The sequence below is a fragment of the Aythya marila genome (genome assembly GCF_965140915.1).
Source record: "Aythya marila genome assembly, chromosome: 18".
Lineage (NCBI taxonomy): Eukaryota > Metazoa > Chordata > Aves > Anseriformes > Anatidae > Aythya > Aythya marila.
Genome location: NC_139059.1, coordinates 6,400,304 through 6,423,051, shown reverse-complemented (window position 1 = coordinate 6,423,051; position 22,748 = coordinate 6,400,304). Strand labels below are relative to the sequence as shown.

The 22,748-nt window shown below is 46.5% G+C and overlaps 1 protein-coding gene across 2 annotated transcripts in view; it reads right to left on the bottom strand.

The window, feature by feature from the left end:
* The window catches only part of RHBDL3 (rhomboid like 3), a gene marked incomplete at its 5' end in the record, with an annotated part of 59,171 nt that overhangs the window by 23,223 nt on the left and 13,200 nt on the right, over positions 1-22,748 (bottom strand). Inside the window, one exon of one of the 2 annotated variants that reach the window (XM_082774577.1) lies at positions 13,330-13,413. The exons of the other annotated variant lie outside the window; for it this stretch is intronic. Coding sequence (XP_082630703.1) covers positions 13,330-13,413 — 84 coding nt within the window. The remainder of the gene's footprint in view (positions 1-13,329; positions 13,414-22,748) is intronic. 2 annotated transcript variants of the gene reach the window in all.

Here is a 22,748-nt window from a genome sequence, read left to right as displayed (position 1 = left end):
GCACGGCAGCTTGTTTAGAGGATGCATTGCCGCGTGCGAGGACCTGGCTCCAGCTCCTTCTGGCCTGAGTTGAGTACGTTTCTCCCACTGCTCTTGGGGACTCTGTTATCGCTGGCTGCTTTGCTGAGGAGGAGCTGCCTAACCTGAGCAAGGGAGATCGCTGTCCTGTGCTGGAGCAGGGCTGGCGTGCTATTTTGTCAAAGCAGCAGCTTCTTCATGTAGAAGCTGCTGGGAAAAGTGGATTACACAGAACAACACAAACCAAGACAGAGCTGGGTGCTCACCCCCACCACCTGCCAAAGGTTGCTCTGTCCTTGTGAGGTGGCCTGGATGTACCCTTCCTGACAGCTGGCACCTCAAGCCAAAGGTGGATTTCATCAGCTGTTTACTGTTAAACAAGGGCTTAATATTAATCCCTGAACAAGTTCAGCTCCCCCTACTCCAGTCACCCTGCTCTAATGCTTTAACTAATTGAATCCTAAAACCAACCCAAAAGATAGGGGTTCTCCAAAAGGCTCAGCTCCGGTGCTTTTGGGCTCTTGCTGGGATGCCCAAGAAATCTGAATTTTGCAATGCCCAGTCCCAGAGCACAGATACCCAGGAAATAAAGTATTACTAGCATAATACCTGAGGTGACCTTTCTCAAGGGGAATTTGCAGAAGCAGAGAGATGAGTCATTCAATGAATGGATCTAACACCTGCAATCCCACAGACACTGCTGTGTTCATCCTCATTTCCTGAAAACATTTGACCCAACCAACACCTTACTTAACTGTACCACTTCAAGTATGTCTGGACATTTAAGATGTCAGAATTTATCTTGTCTAGAGCAAAACCATTTGCTCCTTGAAGGTTTGAATGCCTCCCAGTTTGAGGGCCAGGGTCAGCGACTGAAGCACAGGAATCTCCCCCCGTGCTGTGTGCCCACTGTTTGACTTTGTAGAAAGACCAATGGCCACAGCAGTGGGGAGTGTCGATGATCCTTCAAAGGCCAGAAGAGATACAAGAGCCAAAGCCTGCAGGCTCCCCAAGTACAAAAATGCTACTCAGATCACGAACCACTTTTCCCAGACTTTGTTCTGTTTTAAAGCATTCCAAAAAGAAATGTTTTGTAACCAAGAACAGAGATTACACAAGCACTGCAGAACTTCAAACCAGCCCATGAGGACACAATAATGACTCCAGACTCCCTAGTGCTGGAGCAGGTAGGATCCTGCTACTCAGGCCGGTACTGTCCGCATCTGTTGCTGGATGCTGGCTTTCCAGACAGACAGCTGAAGCCTGTTCAGCACCTACAAACAAGACAGCTCTGAGGATGCTTCTTTTACACCACTAGGCACGAGCATTCCCCCTCCAGGGCACCATCTTCCTGCTTTTCCCACCAAAGCAGCATTAGAAGGTAGCTGGTATTTTCAGTACCGTCAGTGTATTCGGCAGCCCATTCTCCTCTGCCACGTTACCATGTATAATTTTCTTTTAGGCACTATGGTATTGATTCCAGTTAGAAATAAGTTTGAATTGGGACTGTGGGTCTGAACAACATGAAAGAGCAATAGGTGAACAGTAAACAACTGGCATCTGAACCAAAAATGCCTGCCTCAGAACAGGACTAGAACACAGTTTCCATGAGCTGGAGCAGAATGTTTTACTGTAAACCCCAGCTGTAAGGGAATTCTCTTATTTATACTTAAACTTATTCAAACAAAATAAAGGAACATTAAACTCATCTGTCACCATGTCACCACAGCACCCCAAATCCACCCAACACTTCAATCTGCCTCAATCCCTGCACCAGTTCTGCAGAAGAAGAGCCTCCATGCACCACAAAAACAGCCTGTGATGGCACACGCAAAACACTTGGGTCCATCAATTATAAAAGCAACTGACCTTCACTAGACGCCTCATGTATTTATCCATGACGATCTCGGTAAGGACTGGCTGTCCCACGAGCCCAGGCAAGCACCTCTGTGTCACGGAGAGGCCAGAGCTGACGGGCAGCCAGCAGCAAGCCCCAGGTCCTGCCCCAGAGGAAGCGCTCCCTGGGCTAAATCAGCGGAGGCTTCCTTCAGCTTGGTTACTTCGGCCTCTGCCCCTCTCCTTGGGCAGACAAGTGCAACCCAACCAGCGCAGGGATGAGGACGGCTGATTGCCCCCCGCCCCCAAACAATGGGAGACTAACGGCGATTTCATGCAAGGTTTCCTCTGCATTTCAGTGACAATCACCCTTAACTCCCTTGATCCTCAACGAGGCTCTTAAGCAAAAATGTAAATATGTTAATGACTGCAGCAGCCATCTGACTCAAGATCTTAATTCCCTAGCCCAAAACAAGCTTTTTTCTCCCTTCCCCCCCTTTCTGTTCTATTTCTTCCTTATTTAAGGGCAAATACCCCATAAAGCAAAGACACCACATCAAAACTTCAAGAAAAAATTAAGGAGAGAAGGCTACAAACTCTGATGGAAATTGGAAATGGGATTGAGAAAAGAAAATGAAAACTCAAATTGTTTCTCCTCTTTAATTAAAGAGGCATCAGCCACGGCTGAGTGAACAAGTAGGGTGGAGGCTGATGCTGCAGACAGACAATGGGTATCTTGGGAAAAGGCAGACACTTCACATAGCGCAGCCAGCTGCTCCTCTCCCCCCATGGCAAACAGCCCTCAGGGGCACCAGAGCAGCTGGAGACTCAACAGCTGAACTGGGCACAATACGAGGACCTTTGGCTGGCTTTGGGATTGCGGATCTGCCCCAGGAACAGAGAATTTGCTGCCATCCATGGTTTCCCACATTGTCTTGGCACGAAGCGAATATATCACTCAAACCATAAGTTGTCTTCACGATGGGCAAGGCTCCAAGCAAATTTATCCAATTTGGTTGTTGGCTCTGGGTTGGATCATTCCCTTCCAGCCTGAATCGTTCCATGGTTCAGCAGTGACTTCGGCTCCTGGGGAGACTAGCCTGGCAGTCAGGCCTCCTGGCACTGACCCCAGCTCTGCTCTGGGCTAGAAGGCAGGTTCTGAAAATGAATTGCCCTGAGTTTTAGCTTCTCTTCCTGATATACGGAAGTGACAACTGCTGCTTTATCTCCCACCACAGAAGAGCTGCCAATAGAAGGCCTGCTCCTTGGTCATATTTAGCCCCTTTCCATGGCTGGCACTGGAAAGGAAGAGTCAGTTGCTTGCAAAATCTTTTTGTCTCCAAGGGTTTCAGAAACAACTCTCAGCTTTGCTGGCTTTGAACCCAGACTGTTAGATGGCCCAGACTCTGCAATCTAGGGATGTCAGCATGTATTAAATGCTCCCAGACTATCTCCAGCCTCAAGGGCCATGCTGCAGTTAAATCAGACTGTCCAAGTCAATATGTGAAACTGACAGACTCCAAGTCCAAGCTGTGAAAAGGTATCTACAACAGGCATTGAAAATGTCCTATTAGACATCTTACCAGACACAGCTCATTCTCTGTCTTTCCACAGCCTCTGTGGTCATGCTGGGAGCCCACTTTTTTATTTTATTATTTTTTTTTTTTTTTAACATGGCAGAAGGATATGTAGCATATGCTGCTTTGATGAGGATTAAAGGAACAACAAGGAAGAAGGTTAAAGTTGGTCTTGTAATACATATGAGGGCAAAAGGCAAGGGTTGTTCTAACAGGATTTTCATCACTGCCTGGTGGCGGTGACCTTCCCAACAACCTGATGATCCTGAGCTCTCTTCTGAAAGTGGGAAGTGCACACACAAGGAGGAACCCTTATCCAGAAGAGTGGCAGGTCAGTGAATACCCCTCCACCTCAAAATCCAGCTTCTCACCACTCAGAGTCACCTAATCTGAGCCCCATGAGCATGTTGGCAAAACATTAGTGCTGCCTCCCTGCTAATAATGAATTTACCCAACACTGCCCAGGCAATATAGAGTGATTAAAGGCTGTCCAGCTGTATTTTTAACACGTGCTAGATTGCTTTGACCTGAGGTGAACTTGAGGGCTGGAAACATCACCCAGCTCTCAGGATCCAGATTGCATTTAAGCACAGAGCAAATACCCTAACTCACCAGACAGGGCCCTGAGACAGCACCTGCTCCACAGGAAAACCACTGCAAGAGAGCACAATATTACGCAGCTCAGCATTTGCTTGGGACGAGAGACGTTCGCAGAGCAGATGGCCCATCACCTAGATTTGGGTAGCTGTTTCACCGCACACAGCACATGGCAAAGTGGAGATGGCGGGAGCTGGTCTAAGATTCCCTTTTCCTTGAAGACCAGAATAGCCTGCAGGACTCAAGTCCATCAGCCAGCTGGCCCATCTGTAGAGGCATTTCTGCTCTAATTTATTTCTTTTACTGTCTCAAGCACAGAGACAAGTATGGGTCCTAGAGTACTACCATCTGCTGTTACCTTCTGCAAAAGCATTTTATCTAGGCAGACAATGGAAGCACTCATTTGATATGAACAGGAGAATAAAATGATTCAGGAATGCAATGCTGCTCAGTTGTTTGGCAGATGGAAAAGGCGGCTTTGGGACCAAGTTTGATTCTTGGTATTGCAAAGATTTATGGAGTGAAAATCTCTTGAGAGAGAGATTCTTTTCTCAGTCCAGAAGCCTCTCACAACTTCCCCACCTACAATGCAGGAGCAATGGACCTGTGCCTGCGTGACCCAGCACAGTGAGTGCTGTGGAGTACTTACAGAGCATGACTGTAAGGTAAGACACCACCAAAGGGCAATTAGCAAGCCACAAGGCCTAGCAGCACAGGGAGAACATGAACATAACTGGTCTTCTGCCAAGGCTTCACATACAGAAACTAATCAGCCTTTCCAAAACCAAAGCCAATGACGGCTGGGTCAGGGACTCATCAGCTAGACCTCACTGAACTCCTGCCCTTGCCTCCTTGGCTCTGTAGAAGTTTAGATCCCAAATCAAGCCCCCATAGACATAAAACAGGCCAAGCAAAACCTGCGTTCAGAGATCCCAGGAAATTCTGACCCACAGTTTGCTGGGAAGTCTTTCATTCTCAGCCAGGTAGCCAAATCCATGTTTCTGCCTCCAAGCGCATTTTTAAATACACCTCTCTCCCCTCTCCTTCCTCCATCTGTGGGCTTCTTGCTGCAAGTCCTTCCTAAGACACTAAGAGAGCCAAGATGCACTCACAGGACCTGTTGAATCAGCTTTCAGTCTTCTGCTGATTCGATGACCCACCGCTCTGAGCAATCCCACTGCCGCTCTCCAGATCAGCCTCCTGGCAGAACGCTCGCAGGAATCAGCCTCCAGTCTCAGCTGGGAAATTACACAGTGTTCAAGCCACCCGGAACTAAATTATTCAAAATGTGCCACTGTGCTGGCTTTGAAGCCAAAGCCACACCCCAGAAAGAAGCCAGGGTAAATAGAAGCTCCATTATCAACAACACTGATGAGGAAGGAGATGCAGCACTGAAAGTGAGGGAGATAATTACATGATTAATGAGACAGCATGGATGGCAGGAGATGCCCTCCATTTTGCCACAAGGCTTAATGCAGAAAGACATGTTTATAGACTGAGCCTTCTCCACTACTGCTTCTTCCTCTTCTATTATTTATGTCAGTGCATTAAGACTAATGGAAGAAGCTGAGGCACTCTAGAATTATTATTATTATTATTTTTTAAGTGGAAACATGATTTTTAATTTTGTTCCAGCACTAGCCACATGGCACATTTTGCTGGATAGACATCCTCAGCTGCAGCAACAGGCCAGACAAGCAGGGCAGGTTATGGCCCAGTCTTGCAAGTCCTAAGTCTTAAATCACCAGCCCAGCTCTGGTGCTGACTCACTGGGCAACCTCAGGCCAAACCTGCATACAGCTGGGTCTCTTTGCGTGCTGGTCTCAGTCTGACATTCTGCTCACTGGAAAGGGGGCGGCAGGAGAAAAAGAGAGACCTTAACACTGGTAGGGATTTGTCCGTGTTACTAAAATACCAAGTAGCAGCAATGTATGAAAACTCGAGTGCACTGAAAGCCAGAACTGACTCTGCAACTTCCTGAACTTGTGCCACGTTTGAGATGGAAGCTCATCTTGTCCATGAAAACATCACTTAGTGACTGCCATGACCAAATCCAACCTAACAGTTAAAACGTTTTCTTAAATCCTTTCACCAAATCTTTTCAGATCTGCTTGTCAGCACTGGCCCAAACATTTTCATACGTGCAAATGCCTAATCTCTTCTCCCTTTTAAATTCCTCTAGCTTTTAGGGCTCAAATTCCAGCCTGATTAAAATAAAACCCACATTTCATTTGGTTGATGTAAAGTATTAAATATCAAAAGTTGAAAGCAGCAATACATGTAGTATCCTGACACTTGATATACTCATTTGTTACCACCACATAATTATTGTTTATGTCTTTCTAGCAGTGTTTTATTGGAGAATCTCAAAATCGTATATAAATATTTTTTAAATCTCACAGGACTTCTACTTTGTGACAGGACATAGTGGGAAACCCCCTCCATTTAGAGCTGAAATGCAATACATTCTGGGCAGGATGCTGCATTTATTTGGACTACATAGCTTAGCATAAGGCATAGCGTGCACAGTCAACCTCACAGTCTGGAGACAGGCAGGCTCCAATCACTGGTTCTACAAGGAAATTTAAGAAGAAAAAAAGGTATAATAGCTGTTCAGCTGGGGCTGTATTTCAGGCCAAGCTCTTGCAGTCAGATCTCTGCTTACTCCCAGGTTACCTAAACATACACAAGCATTTATTTAAAATGCACTGCAATCAACAACGCCTCCTGTCACAGCAGAGTCCCCGCTGGTAGAGATGAGGCAGAGAAGTCTTCTCATTCCAACCAGGGTTTAGTCCAACATTAGCCTGAGAAGTGCACAAAATTCAGGAGTAGTTGCAGTGTTTCTGTTCCGTATCTGGGCAGAAGCCCAAAAACTTATCTCTGCCATACAATGACGATGTACTTTCTGTCCCAGCAGTAACCCTCAAGAACGTTACACAGCAGTTGCTAAAGTTAGATAGTTTTGAATCAGCGGGTCTGGATAACTTGCATCCAGCAGGTTTAAAAAGACAGTAATGATACCGACTTTCTGCGAGGCTGGGAACACTGGAGGAACATCAGGATCTATTTACCTTTCTTCCACCTTTGAATCAACAACGAAACCCTTCCAATCATGCTCTAAAACTGCTGTCCACGCACAGTGACAGACACCCCCACCACTCCCAAAACTGCAAGGCTGTGACAAGAATTTAATAGAATGAGCAGGTCTGTTGGCCTGAGAGCAACCCAGAGCAAACAAACAGATGACTGACATGCAGTAACGCGCAATTGAAGGAGGAACGGTCTCATACCAGTTAGAATGGCTACAGAGATTAGACTACATTGAACTGGTGTTACCTAGATGAGAACACAAGCTTGGTGCAAGGTCCCTGGTATAAACAATTTCTGCAAGGTATCTGACAGCACCAGACAACGCTGTGTTTGAGGACGGAACTGTGACAAATTCAGGCTGTCACACATTCAACATGCTAAAATCCGGCTATTTGATAGGTCTTAAAATAAAACTGGAGAGCTACCGTCACACGGAGATGCTGCTAATGGGGTCCCATGACAATTTGTTCTCATCCCAACAGAATTACCGTTAGTGACTTAGGAGAAATAATAAGACAACTCTGCATAATGCTCACAGATGAGTTAAAATAGCAAGTTACTAAGCATGAGCTGGGTCTTTTTGGTAAAGCTAGATGCTTGCAAACAATACATATTCCTGTAAAAACAAACAGAAAACCACATGGCCAGGAGCCAAGAATGCCAGCCAGCTTACAGCACAGGGAGTGCCATCTTCAGAAGCAGCCACTGGCAGGGGGAAAGCCTTGTCTGCTGTTACACTGAGTGCTCTCAAGGTAACACTGCCTTCAAAAAAAAAAAAAAAAAAAAAAAAGGAATGTGACCTGTAGGCTTGTAAATGAGGTGACATTACCTCTGCATTTGGCACTGTGTCACTAGTACAGTCTGCCTGGCTCCACTGATAGGCTCAGTTCATAAGCTTATGAAAGGGAAGTTTAAGCAATGACTTGATCACTGTCCAGAAGAACCCACAAAGGGAACAGAAATTTGGCAGTAGAGGATTCCCCACTACGACAAAAGTATAATCATGTCTAGGGGCTAAACGTTGAAGCTGGACAGCATTAGAGTAAAAGGAGTTGGTTGTTTTTTACCATTAACAGGTGAGATGGCTCACTAACTTCACCGGAATTTTTACCATTGAATTGCAAGCCTTCCTAGGAGATGTGTAGCTGAGCTCTTCTGGCCTTCATTAGGAGAGACCAGACAATCGTAACAGTTCACTTCTGACCTGACTGCAAGACATTAACCAGGTTCAGAAAAACCTGAACCAAACAGATGGGTCTTAAGCCCCAACTAACAGCTGCTTTAACACTTAGAACATGAATGACCCAGCCACAGCAGAATTCAGAGCAAGCTTCTGGTTAGAATGATCACCACTGAGCAAGACTCCTACTGAACAGACTGGCAAGCACATGAAACTTGTACGGATTTTACATCTGGTTTTGCTCAGTCACAGGGACTGGAAGCTACCAAAGACGCTCCTCTGCTTTCCAAGCTGAACTGGAGCGGATGCAAGTGTTAGCCTTGTGAAGAGGAGATAGAGGTATTGCAGAATTCCCCACGATGCCTTGCATGTACCTGGTATGATTCTGCTGCAACACAGCACAAGTACACCAGACAGGCTGGTTCTAAATGGAGCTCAGAGCTGGAAGCATTCAATGGTACAGGTTAGACTAATATTTAACATTTGAGAGCAAGCAATCCTGGCTTACATCTTTCCAGGGTAATCACAAGGGTTACAACTGCAGTAAGAAACCAGGTTTCTGAAAACTTCAGTGGCTCACATTTTTTCTTAGGAGTTACATCCAAATAAGCCCTGGATGGCATCCAGGCTATATGTTCCTTGCATGGAGGGCTGTGAGGGACAGCCCTGCAGAGTCTGTACCTTTCCAGCACATATATATTTGCTATGTCAATATAATATTTGCTATGTCAAATATACTTTGGCTTAAGGGTAAGAGAAATCTGTCTGAGTGCCAAAGCTGCACAACCATTGATCAGAAAAATCAAGCTACATTTTTGGCCTCTTATATGCCCTTACAAAATGAGAGGGACAAACACAAGGCAAGGCAGAGCATTTCCAGAGTTCTCTGCCTCAGTTTGTCACGTAGACACACAACTTAGCAGAAGTTTTAAAACAAATCATGATATCGTAACGACTGTAGAACAAGGTTGTAACTAACTTCACAGAAAGAAGTGCAGTCTGTGCAGGTTCCTAGCCCCAGCCTCACAGCCTGAGCAGAGCATTTCTTCCTGCAGGCACCAAAACGCAGGGCTGGCCTGGGGTGAGCTGTGCCCTGCAGGTGTAACATCACTGCGGGGCCCAAACACGGTGAGCAGGGAATCCCTTTTACACAACTTGCCTGCCTGGCAATAAACTGTACCACAGCACGGCTTGAAATCCATCTTTTAAACAGTTTCCAGGGGGAAGGCTCCTTCCCACAGCACTCTCAAGTTCCCACAGAGCCTGGCCCTACCTGAGCTGTATCAGGAGCTTTTTATTGTCTGGGGAGATGATGGCAGATATTCCCTTCACAGCCTCCCAGACAACAAAGTGCTTGTCCTGTCAAACCCTCCCTCCTTCAGACAGCCGCACTCTTTGCCTGCCTCCACCTCATTTCTGCCTCTGTTACTGAACTACACAGACTTTGCAGGTGTACAGGGCTCACAGCCACTTTGAAGAGCATTTGCTTCCTCTGACAAGCCTGTGCACTCTTCCCAAGCTCTCATACTCCCCTTTTCACTTGAACAGTCTGGCTCGAATGCCATTTAACCATTCAAAGCTTAAGTCCCCATGGGCATCCACTGGCGAGCAGACCTCCCACTTAGTTTTCCAGCCACATGGCAGCAGAGACGTGCTCCTCCAGCAGGCTCAGGTGAGAGCTGCACACTGCCAGCACCGGTGCGAGCTGTAGGGGACCAGGTACACAGCAGGTTCAGGGATCTTTAGCAGAAGCCCATGATCTACATTTGTTGTGCCCGCATCAGCAGCACGGAGCTGTGGCTGCACTGAATCTTAGAAACAACAAGCCCTGCCCAGCGCAAGTCACAGGCTATTTCCTGGGCAACACTTCAGTCACACATTCAAGTGCAGAGATGGCTTTCCACAACTCATACGGTCCCAGTGTCAAACTGGGTGATATAAGTGATCAGAAATGCAGGTGATCAGAAGAAGGAAGCAGAGAAGGCACAGGCAACAGCCATAATTAGAGCGCTAGCATAATTAAGAGAACGGGAGTCACATTCCTCAGGAATAAGAAATTCAAAGCACACCCCCCCCCCCATGGAATCACCTGAACTGAAACAACTGAAAACAAAGAGGAAAACAAGGCAGGAGGGAGAGACAGGAAGATCGGACTGAAAAGGAAGTCTAGGAAGTGGCAACACTTCTCTTAGTCACGCATCGTTCTTGTGTCTCTGGGAAGCGGGAAGAGAGTGGAGAAAAAAGTCTTCTCACCTGTGAGTGTAATTAGAGAGACAAATCCTCCTCAAACAATCCCACTGGCTTCACTGGGGATTAATTAGCCCACCAAGGGGGATCAACTTCTAGCAGAGCATCCTCACGGAGCATGCTGCAGACTGCTGCACATTGGACGGTCAGAGAAGGGAGTGCAAAGACACAAAAGGAGAACTGCAGAAGGGGCAGGAGGAGAGGGCAGCCCAGACTGGCTGAGAGGAAGCCCGGATGAATGGAGAAAGGCAAGCAGGGATGTGAATGAGCAAAAAGGTGATGAATGGTAGGGAGGGCATGGAAGTTTTACACAGGGCAGAGAGCAAAGACGCTCAAAGACACTGAATAGGGAAGAGTGAAAGATGCTGCTTGAATGGAAGGGGGAAGAGGGAGGAGAAATGAGGCAGAGAGAGAGCAGAGTGGCACTCAGAGAAACAGTGCAAACAGAATAGCTTCCCACACAGGCTTGACAAGGCCTTAGAGAGAGAGACAAGTAACACAGCATGAACTTTAATCCAGGAACAGAAAAGCTGCCTGGAGCAGACAGTGTTACCATCATCTGTCCCCGTATAATCCCTACACCATCAGACACCTCCTTTGCTCCCAGCCAACGAATTCTCATGAACCCAGCCCAACTCAAACAGCAGCCACCAACAGCCAGACGGCCTCTATTAAAAAGGGTTGTAGCAAAACTGAGCCAGTGACATGGAAATAGCTGATGGGATAAAGCACAAAGACAATTACAAGCAGCAACCCAACAGATGCAAGTGTAACACTACCCTAAAGGTGGGACACTATGCAGTTTATACGTGTAACAGAAACACTGCTTATCACCAGTGTTGTTTGCAGAACATTCCTCCCATTTCTAAAGCCAGGATAATTTTTCCAAAACAAAACTTTTCCAAGTAAAGCTTGGAGATTTCAGTATTGCCAGGACTTCCCTGTGAATTTGTCTTAGCTTTGAACGCTGACCATTTAGAAGAAATCTTCTCAAATTCAAGGCCAAAATACCGGGCAGCAGCGTTTGCAAAATGTTCCATTAGAAAATTGTCATTTATGTTTATGCGGAGAGTATCAACATAAATGGCTCAAGACAAACTAAGTATTTTGCTCAAAGGGAAACAAAAAGCCTTTTCCCAATCTTTTAGGTAACTGCAGACAAAACTAAGTGTTATGATTCACCTACCTCCACCCTTTTCACAGCTGGGGAAACTGAGGCAGTTAGAAAAGACACAGTCTATTACTTGAAGCTCACGGGCAGAGCTGAAAACTGGATCCAATCCCATCCCTTTTGGGTGTGTAGGTTAAGATATACCAAGGTGTCACTAATCCTCCTAGGTCTGGCAGTCACCCTCTACACAATCCTATGCCAAATCTTGTTTTCCCAAATGCAAAATAAAAGATATGGTCAAGAACTCGGCGAGGGATAGCATAAGGCCTTAACTTATAGCCCTTTATTTCATGCTTAGAAAATCTTTCACATTTGTCAGGAGCGACCCTTTGAAAGCTAATTCAGTGTCTGGAGCTCACGTTTTGCTGTTCATAAATAGACTTCACTGTCACACAAGCTAAAATGAGAGGTCATAGAAACACAGCTGAAGGTAGGACACAACTCTCGAAAACAAACACAGTGGAAAGGAAAACAAATGTAAATCTAAGAGTTGACCCTATTCTGCCTTTTCAGCACATCATGGAAATCAAACATACAGATTGACTTTTAAAGTGTTATTAGAGGAATAATGAGGGGTCCATCTCTGCCTCAGTGAGACTTTGGGTTCTGCCCTTTGCCCCCCTCCCTTTTTTTTTAAAAAATGTTTCTCACACCAAACAGGCATAAGAATATCAATGCAGTTACTTTCAAGCAAAAAATGTGAACATCCTGGAGTCAGAGCACAAACAGCAACTCATCTGGGAAGAGACATGAAGCTATTTTTCTCTCCTAATAAAATAGGAAAGAAATTCCTGAGAAACCTCGGCTGGATCATCAATCCCTCTCAGAGAGGGACAAAAAAATGTCAGATAGAGAATTGGAAACTGGCTATTAACAGTCGGGTATCTAGCACATACTGTGTTTTGAAATGATAACCTGTGGTGCTACTGTCTGCTCAGCAGACAGAATTCAACTTTACATACTGGGAACCCAAGGCAGAGAGGCTTCATTCACCCAGGGAGCAGGAGACTTCCAAGACTACTGTAGCTGAGCTGAGATGGGCTGCCTGTGCTCCAGCCACCTCCATGAAGCACTCCTACGTTGCCACCTAATAACTGACTAGTAAAAATTTGGAAATTGCCAAATACAAAAGGGGATGGGGAGTTAAGGAAGGATTAATACAGAGTAAAGGTCAGAGTACCTCCAGCAAGTACACTAAGGTTGACGGTTCTCATTTGGACATCTCATCTTGTTTGTGAATGAGTCTGTCCTGGGAACAGCAAGGACATGGGACTGATGTGTTTGCACAGGCATACACAAACATGCGGCAGTGCCGAAGGGGCTGTAAGGATCTCCAGAAAGGCTGCTCTGCCAAAGCTGACAAGCTTGAGCATCGCAGCTTCACAGGCCAGTTGAGCCCATGGAGAACTGTAATTGCCAGTAGAAGAGCGTCTTAGTTTTCCATCTGCCAGCCTTGGTACTGGCAGATCACATTACATATGGCACTAGGGGGAAGGGTGAGAGAATATGAATAATTCTCAATTCAATGAGAGGAGCGTGAGCTGTGCAGCTGCTGCAGTTCAAGCAAGCCCTAACAGCACCAGCCATTGCTTTGGGTCAAGGGATCATACCATTTCAGCCTGCTTCCTGATTTGTGCTTCATCCCAGCTGCTCTCCTCTCCCTTTAGTGCCTGCCTGCAGGAACAGCTAGCTCTCTGGAAGAAATCCAAACACAAGGAGAAGAGGTTACGTGTGCCTGAGGGAAGTGACAGCACAAGGCAGTTCACTGCTTAGTCTAGAAGCATTCAAGCAGGGTCAACATCTAAAAATAAATACATAAATACATAGATAAACACTATTCAGGAGAAGGATTTCTTAGATGGGACAGCCAGGAGTTCAGGTATGCTTCAGTGTGCTTGTTTCCACATCTTTGGGAAACTGGCAGCTCTTACCACTGAATCAGACAGACTTGTGGTGCCAGCAGCTGACAAGTCAGCTGCTTCCAGGAAGGGCTGCAGCAGCATCCACACTGGAAGGGACCAACCTGTCACCCATCCCCATCCCACACCCAGCCTGGGAACTCTAGTTCTTTCCTGCTCCCCAAATCTAAGCGTCCCATATCAGGCAGCCAAGGCAAAGCCACTACCACAGGCTGGGCAATCTTCTTATGCAAATGAACTCAGGGTAACTGGGACAGTTGCAACGAGTCCCTGACAATGTTTGCCTTTGTGCAAGCCCCCGCCAAATACAGACTGAGATACTTCCTAAGGGTGGGGGCGAGAGGGGGCTGGGCTGGGGGACAGGGACGATAAGGACACAAGTCCTGCCTAACCCAGCGATGCTCTCAAAAGCATGGAGCTGACAGGTGAGGAAGGAGGCAGATGCTGCAAATAAAAGTCACTGACTGCAAGTCTCACAAATACTCAGGGAAACACAGATGCTGTGGCAGATCCACAGAGCTGTCCCCCACATCACAGCCACGCCAGAGGAAATCCCCCAGCCTTCATCCAGCTAAGGACCTCAGTCCACAGGACTCAGGTATCCCAGGAGAGCTCCCACCAGAGCCAGGTCGGGATGTAACACAAACACACCATCCAGAGCAGGCACTGACAGTCCCGCACCGACTGCTCTGCCTCATGGTTCTCTCACTTCATGAATCTCATCCATGGGCTCTATTTTTATTGTAGCCCTCCAGGGCCCGTGCAGCAGCTGTGGAAGAAACCTCCATAAAAAGCCACCCCCCAAAATCCTGCCATGCAAACAAGCCTCTTCCCACCCAGCGCCACAAGGACTGAACGGAGAGGGTCTGAACCGCCCCCCCCCCGCCTGCCCCTGCCTGGTGGTCTTTTTGTCTCGTGACCTTCCCCACACAAACACAACCCCACAACAATCGGGCAGGCAGCATAATGTGCCGGCGCCAGCTTTCCCAGCCCTTCAAGGCAAGCTGGGGAGGGAAGGGAGGGAGAGCTGAAAGGATTTGGGGATGAAGAACGGATGGGATGGGCAACGAAATAACAAGCAGTGTTGTAATTCCTACTTGCATGGTTCCATAAGCCAGAGAAAGAATGGTTTTAATGAAAGAAATGAAAGAATCTTTGAGCTATCTCAAAGAACTTAAATTGACTGGGGAATCCCAGCTTCTGGGATTTTCATTTAAAAAAATAAAATTAAATCCAACAATGTTCCTAACCCCTGTGAATATCTTTTAACATTTCCTCCAAGAAGTCCTAAAAAAATTGAGCCCCTTGGTGCAAACTTTGCTGTTTTTACTTGGCTATCTTTGAGGTTCAGAGTCAGAGACAGGTCAGATACAAGATTCTCCCTTAAACTGATAACATTTTTATTTATTTATTTATTTTTGCAACAACTCTAGCTGTAGACAGCATCAACATACATGGAAACCTTCCCTGATATAACAGCTTGAAAGCACAGAAAACTTCTGCCAGTCTGTCCTAACTATGGGGAAAAAAAATCATCACTTGTACTACTTGCAGCAAGTAGCAAGCATACCTCCAGACCACGCGTTGTCCTTGCAAGGTAACAGATACCCTTTGGTTACTGCAGGACGTGCCACCTTTGGGAAAGAGCAACATAGGTCTCAGAGATCTTGTTAGAGGCAGATCAGGAGACTACCAAGGTCAGGGGAAACTCCTGCCTTTCGAAATGCCCAGGGATTCCCCCCAGCTCCTTGTGCATGTACAGGAAAAGACCAGACTCCACAAGAAACTGAACCAAAGCAAAAGCCAAATACAATCTCTCAGGGCCTAGTTAACCTCTCAGTGAGGTTAGCGGGACCCTTGGCTATGCTTCAGGGCACTGGAAACACAGACTTAATGCCTTTACAAGAGCAGGAGGCTGTGCTTTTGGAAATCCTGGCAGCCAAGATGGTAACAGAAAGCAAGCAAAGCTCCAGGAAGCACTTGCATGATTTACAGACAAGTTAGCCACCTGGGGAGCACATTACAGTAAGAAACGACCTCTCAGCTGCTGCCAGAGTGCCACACAAGGATGTTATTACCCACATCCTTGATCAAAGTGCTGCACAGTACAAAACCACCTGATGATCCAGGTATGGGAAACACTTTCACGGGATGGTGCAGACAACGCAAAGAGACTGGAAGTCTCACAGAAGGCCATACACAGCTGCTGCGTGCATGGGGCCACACCTGGGTAGCTGGCCCCAGCGAGGGGGGGCAGAGCTGTGACCAACTCTTGCCCGTGCCCTGACATGAACTGGAGTAACTGGAAGAGCAGCAGCAATGAGCAGACACACAGCTGGCAAACTTCCAGCTGTGATAGGCAAGGATATTGCCTCCTGTCAATCCACTCCAGCCCTAATCCCCTGTGGAAACATCCCATCAGCACCACGCTCAGAGGCAATCTTTCAATCCAGATGCTAACAATTAACGACAGCGAAGACAAGGGAGGAACAGACAGAAAACAAATTCAACTGGGTGTTGCTCATCACACTAAGGATGTGAGGAGGACCTGGACAGGAGCCACATAAGCAAGACTTTTAGCCTTGCTGAGCCCTGCAGTAACTCTACATATGAGCATTCACGGGGCAGTGCACCCACTGTCAGCTGTAAGCCAGTGACAGTGACAGTCAGTGTCACAACTCGTACTGATGAGAAAGGAAGGAGCTGTGACCCAGCTGCGAAAGCTGCTTTGGGATCTGCATTATTTCTGTCCCATGTAGGAGAGGCACAAACCTGCTGCTGGTTTGAGCATTTGCACCATGCGTCTGGGTATTTCCCCCTCACAGAAGGGAAACTCTGCTTTTGACTCAGCTCATTTCACAAAGCAGCTGAGTTTTGCCTGCATACTTGTCTGATGCCCTTCAAGCAAACACAGCAGATTTTTACAAGGTAAAATACAGGCTAATACCAATGCGCAGCAGCCTGCAAAGCCCTGCCATCACAGCTAGCTGACTTAAGAGGCAGGACATCATCACCAAGCACCTCTACTTGCCTCTAGGGATTTTTCAAACACCATGGTATTGAAAAGAAGGGCCACAAAGGTTCCACCTGCACCCCAAGCCACCCGACACAGATCCTTCACCTTAGTTCTGTTCCTGCTGCCCCCACCCAGCAAATCGGGTTCCTTCACTGCCTTCCCAGAATCGTGCCAACCCACGGTCATTTCTTCACACTGCCAGATAGAAACACTGCTTGGTCTAACCCTGGCACACATCCTCGTGGATACGGTACTCACAGAGTCATACATCAGTACAATAATGATAGACTTCCCACAGCCAAACTCCACTTGGTTGAAATCATTATCATTTAAAGAGGCTGTAACCAGAGAAGACACTTGCTAGCAAAGTATTTTTTCTGACAAGAAAGATGCTGGCTCTTAGCTAGGCTTGAAGCCTGGATTCCACCCTAGAAAAAATAAATAAATAAGTCATTGAAGCCTCAGGGAAAGAGATAATTTGAGCCTGGATATTCCTTTCTCCTTGGCACAATTTTACAGTGCGTAACATGACATTCTCTCTGTGTTATTTGCTGCTGTCCTTCCTCAGCCCAGGTTTGTAATAAATGATGAAGAGCTGAAGTATTTGTGTCCTAGTGCTCAAAGGAAAAGCGACAAGCAACAATGATTTCAGATTGCAGCCTCTTATCATCATCACAACCTCATGTGCTTGAAAAATGAGATTTATCACATAAACACTTTCTCAGGAAGGGGTGCACGCTGCCTGGGTTTGTTTTAATAAAATCCTCAGCAAAATAAGTCAAATATTCGAAGGTCTGCATGCCTGAAGAACCACTGTAAAATCCAAATCAGGAGAAGTCCTTACCCTTCTGAAATCAGTAATGAAATTAGCATGGGGCCCAAAGGAAGCAAAGGGGGCCCCTTCAGAGGGGCCAGGATTTCAGTGTTTAAAACCACACAGTGGCAGATCTGTACCTACTTTAAGGACCTACTGCATCCTTTTAGTCCTGTACATCCCTCCATAGAAGCATAATAATGAAAACGTATCCAAGAAAACTTGGCTTTTCCTGAAGAACAGTATCTGAACACATATTTCTGTGGACACAGTGAATTTGAACTGCAGTGCTTTGTTTTCAAGTATCATTGCGTTTCACATTTTCACAGCTTCTTTGGAATAATTTTTGTTACAAAAACAATGTAAGCAATACTCACAGACAAAAGAACAACCACCCCTTTAAAACCATAGAGCCTCTCCATTTGTATTGTTTTTGTAACAAATGCAGCCTGAGCCACTGAATTCCAAGTAAAAGATCCTCAGGCAACTTAAAAATTCAAGCAAATCGCCATGCGACATTAAAAGCATTCATTTTTACGAGCATCAAATTCCACCTATCAAAGGATCAGTCATCCTCTGCAGCTACCGATTTACATATCCAGCCTGCAAGCTGCTGAGGGGCCACTGGACACGAAATTCATGAATACATTAAATCCAAAAAAGGAAAGTAATGTCCATCGTAATTCAACTTTATGATCACATTTTCTTTACAGAAGCAGCACAAAGTCCATGTCTGACAAACACATGCCCCATAAAGGTACCCAGATGCGATGAGACACTGAACCCCCTACTTAGAGACTGTAACTCTCTCCAGTTACATGCATGGCACCGTTCACACCTGAACCACATTCAAGCCCCATGCAAGGAGGGAACATCCTTTGAGTTACGTAGTCACCAAGTCACTGACACCCATGCTACTGCACATCAACTAAATTCAAAGGCCTGATCCTCACAATGGAAGACAGTTTATCTGGACATACACCACAACCCTAGACAAATTCTCAGCCCTTTTGCCAAAGCAGGCAGTATTACCAGCCTTAATATAAGCGCTCCTTTGATCTTGTAACAGCTCGACTGGCAGTGGTACATCTATTATTCCTCATGGAACAGAGCTGTGATCTGATATCACACCTACATTTCACTCTGTGTACTGCTATCTAGAAACAGATGTAAGAGAAATCTTCTCAGCAGTGTGTACAACTTCTGTCATCTCGGATAGGTGAATGACCCTTGCCGGTGCTCAACCCACAGCCAATTACAGCTATGGCAAGGAGAAAAGTTTCTATTTCAAGTCTGTTGAAGAGTTCACTGGGTGCTGCAGGCAGAAGGATGGACACAGGAGAAGGTGTCCTGTAAAAATGTTCTCCTTTCTCTTAACTGAGCACCATGCAGGTAGGCAGCACCTTGGGGAATGAGGGGCAATCCCAAGACCGAAGGGTTGCCTGCATCCCATGTCACAGCAATAAGCACCTGTTTAAGAAAAAAAAAACAGCAACAGCGAAACCCCTGCAGATAACCCAGTTAAGACACAGGATAAAGTCACAGAGGTTAATCAGATCTGAGCCATTAGGTCTCTCTGCTGCTGCTTAGTGACACATCTGGTAAGCAACACCATCGAGATGAAGGCCAGTCAGAAACATCAATTTGATCTAACCAGCCCCAGAAAAGAGGTGTTGTTTCCCTGCTGCATAAGGCAGAAGAGGAGAGGAGCACATTGCAGGGCAGGTGGTCAGCTGGGCCCAGAGCTTGGCAGCCCCATTAAGCCTCATCAGGTGCAAGGATGCTGTGACTGATGGGCTACATTAAGTAAACCTTACAGCAAAAGCCAAGGCTGTGTGTGCAGGGTGCTGAAAAATTATTCAGCAAGGAAAAATTCCGCCCATAAAGCTGCAAGCAGGCTCTCCTTACCTTGTGTTTCATTAGCTGTAACTCTGCTAATGAAGGCCACAGCAGGGCAGGTAAGGACTTATGGGGCCACCAGCACAAAGACCACCCGGGCTGTCATACATGGAACCTTCAGAACTGGGAGCCAGAAGAGAGCTGGGCTGGGCTGGGCTTTGCACTGAATCAGCTCCTGCAGTGTCTGAGGGATGGGGACAGACACAGCAGGGTTCAGCACTGACCAGGGCACATTGTCCCTGACTAGGGATTTATGCCCACCAAATAAAAGGCATCCAGCCCATTGCCCAGCTTCAAGTCCTGATCTCAAGTTGCATTTCAAAACTGAGCATGCTGTTTGCCTGACTTAAACCTGCCTGTACCACTACATCTGCTCAGCCCCTCTTCCTCCCTTTAGGGCAAAAAGAAGCCGGTGTTCTTGGTCCTTATTGCTTAGACAAGTGTCTACACCTGACAGTGATGACTTGCTATTCCCTTCATCACACCTGTGGGTGCAGGACAGTCAGCACAGAAGGACAAACCAATTCTAGAAGGTGACCTCACCTTTGACCCATCATAGTGAGCTGAGGCACAGAACAGCAGGGAGAGGAAGAAATTTTTTCTATACCCATTTCTTCTGGACGGGGAGAACATGTGGATCAGAAAATCGTCTTCTCTCCTGGGCGATACGTGCCAGCCTTTCAAGAGGACAGATGGAGCAATAACTCCAATACAATTACAGAACTGTGGTGAGAATGAGAGAAAGATGAAAGGTACACAAGTGCCATTCTACCAGTGATGCCGATCCTTCTTCGTTGCCAGAAATGTTTTAAGAAAACAATCCCTAACCAAGTGACTGTCATCTCCTGGAGGAGAACTGGGTCTCCAATACCACTCTACCTCACTGGGCTTTGTGAAGTGTCCTGCTACACTCCTCTGTTAAGTTCTTCCTCCTTCACAGTAAATTCTTCCCTCTTCTCCGTAAATTCTTCAGTCCAAGGACAGAAATTGTCACTGTTTCTCAGTTCCCCAAAGGGACCGTGATCAATACCGTCCAAAATCAGAACTTTTGCCCTTCCTATAGGAAACTTTATCCGTTCTTTAAAGGTATGGAGTTTTATAGCAATCAGCCGTGAAGCCTGTCAGGAGAAAACTACATTTAATACTCTGGACTGGAAACAGAACATTTCAGAGTAAAAATAGCTCCCTTTTTCGCTGTCTGCCAGATCTGGGAGGGAGGTGAAAATCTACAGGGACTTCATTTGATGTGTGAAAAAGCAGAATTCTGTAGCAGCGAGTATGCACACACTTATTTTAGGTCAAATAATAGCTCTGCAATAATACTTAGCTTGGAGGAGAAAACCAAAGCTTGGACTAGACCTACGGTATCTGGAACTGAGTGCCATTACAATCCAAGTGCATCCACCAGAAAAAGAGGGGAAAACTTTTAAATAAATACTTTAGAAGTCCCATCACATCGCAGTTCTTCTGTCTTTGAGTTCTTTTCTCTTTCAAATTCCAAGTATCATCTCCTCTATCAGCCACCATGATGTCTGTCTTACTAACATATGAGAAAAAGACACTGGTTGGCTGAGGGCTGGGCACAGACCGGGCCAGAACACAACCTTTCCCCCACAGCACATAGATCCAGTCAGGCTCCCTCATTCCACAGCCACGCAGTGGGGCAGCAGGCAGACCTGGTACAATATGCAGCCTTCCTCCCTCTCTTCTCCACCAGGGGAGGAGGACAGGCCACACATCATATCTAGCTTTCTGAGGAACCAGTGCTCAAGCCTGCCCATCTCAAATATAGCAAAGAACTGCACTGTTTACTCCAAAGCACCTTATATTTTGAAAAAGGGCCAGCTCTGATCTCTGAGGTGAAGAGTTATTGATCAGAAGAGAATGGCAAAGCTGCATCACGTGTACTGGTGAACAAAGGCTCTGCACAAAGCTCTGCTGCCAGCTAAACTGATAGACACTGGAAAGGAAAAAGAGGAATCAGCACACACAACTCTGATGCTAAAAATGCAGGCACGTAAATATCCGGTAACTAGGGGGTACTGAGTAACGCAGGAGTGGTGGGACAGGAGTAGGGCTACTTTAGCAATCTGAGTGGAAGCATGGCTAGCCATTCCCTCCCTCCCTACTGGTACGGGATAAGAGAAGCTGGATTAGCTATATAATGCTGATAGATGTCTCATCAATGAGAAGGAACAATACAGGAACATTCAAATATCCCTTCTCTGATGTAACCATCACAACTGGCACAAACACAGAATCCTTACCAGAGAAGGCAGGCCCTGATCAGGGCTGACTGCTTCCCTGCTAACATCAGAAAAACACCTCAGTGTCCCCACTGGGAGAGAGCTCATTCAGCTACAGCTTCGCTGGGAACAGCAAGCACAGCGACCTCAGAAAGCCTCCAGAACTCGCACTGCGGAAAGCATCCTTCCTTGAATGAACTGCTTTGGCTCAGGCTGCCTGTGTGTAATTCAGGTTGGTTTAGACTACAAGAAACCATCTAATGCAGCTTTGTGTCAAACCTCCACCCACACATCAACTACATACTTAATAAGGATGAAAGAGAACATTACCCCAAGCTGGTATTCAGATCCTCAGCAGCGACAGAGCCCGTCATATGCTGTTTGGCCTTAGAAGCCAGCAAAAGGAACGCATCGTACTACATGCTTGGTCATTAAATACAGGCTTATAAGCCCATAAAGTCACTGTTGCTTGCAAGTGCAGAGTAATTTTTTTGCATGAAGTAGTTTGTTTTGTGGTAGCCCCAAAAGTTAATTAGTTTTCCTGGTTTTATTACTCCACATGGTCAAATAACAGCCTGGAGCTAACAGCCAGTTGGAGCTGTGCAAGGTCCAGAAAATTCTCACTGTGCTTTTCAGGACTGTTTGGTACAACCATAAATCAGCAGCTAGCAAATGACTTCCTGCTCCAGCTCTTCTTGGCCACCAGCACCAGTCCTAAACGATCCCATAAATCAATGCAGCAAGGGCAGCTCTCAGCTCTGAGGCCAGAGGGAATAAGGTGGAAAGATCTGTTTCAGACACACATGACAACTCTTTGAGAGACTTTCCAGCTATCACCACCCTGGGAGAAGTCACCCTGGGCACCTGTTTCACTGCAGATCCTGACTGCAGCATCTACACCGCCACCAGCTTCAGCTCCCACCTATACCCATGAAGGTGCTGCTGTCCCTGCCACAGAAGCTGTTTCCTATCTAGCCTGACAGGTAGATAAACTGGCCACAGCCCTCGTTCATAACCAGATGTGCCTTCAGCCTCTCCCAGGGCTATAGCAGACACTGAATGCAGACTGGAGGTTCCAAGAGGTGAAGAAGACACAAGGAAGCCAGCACAGTACAGTACAGCCTCTGGGATCCAG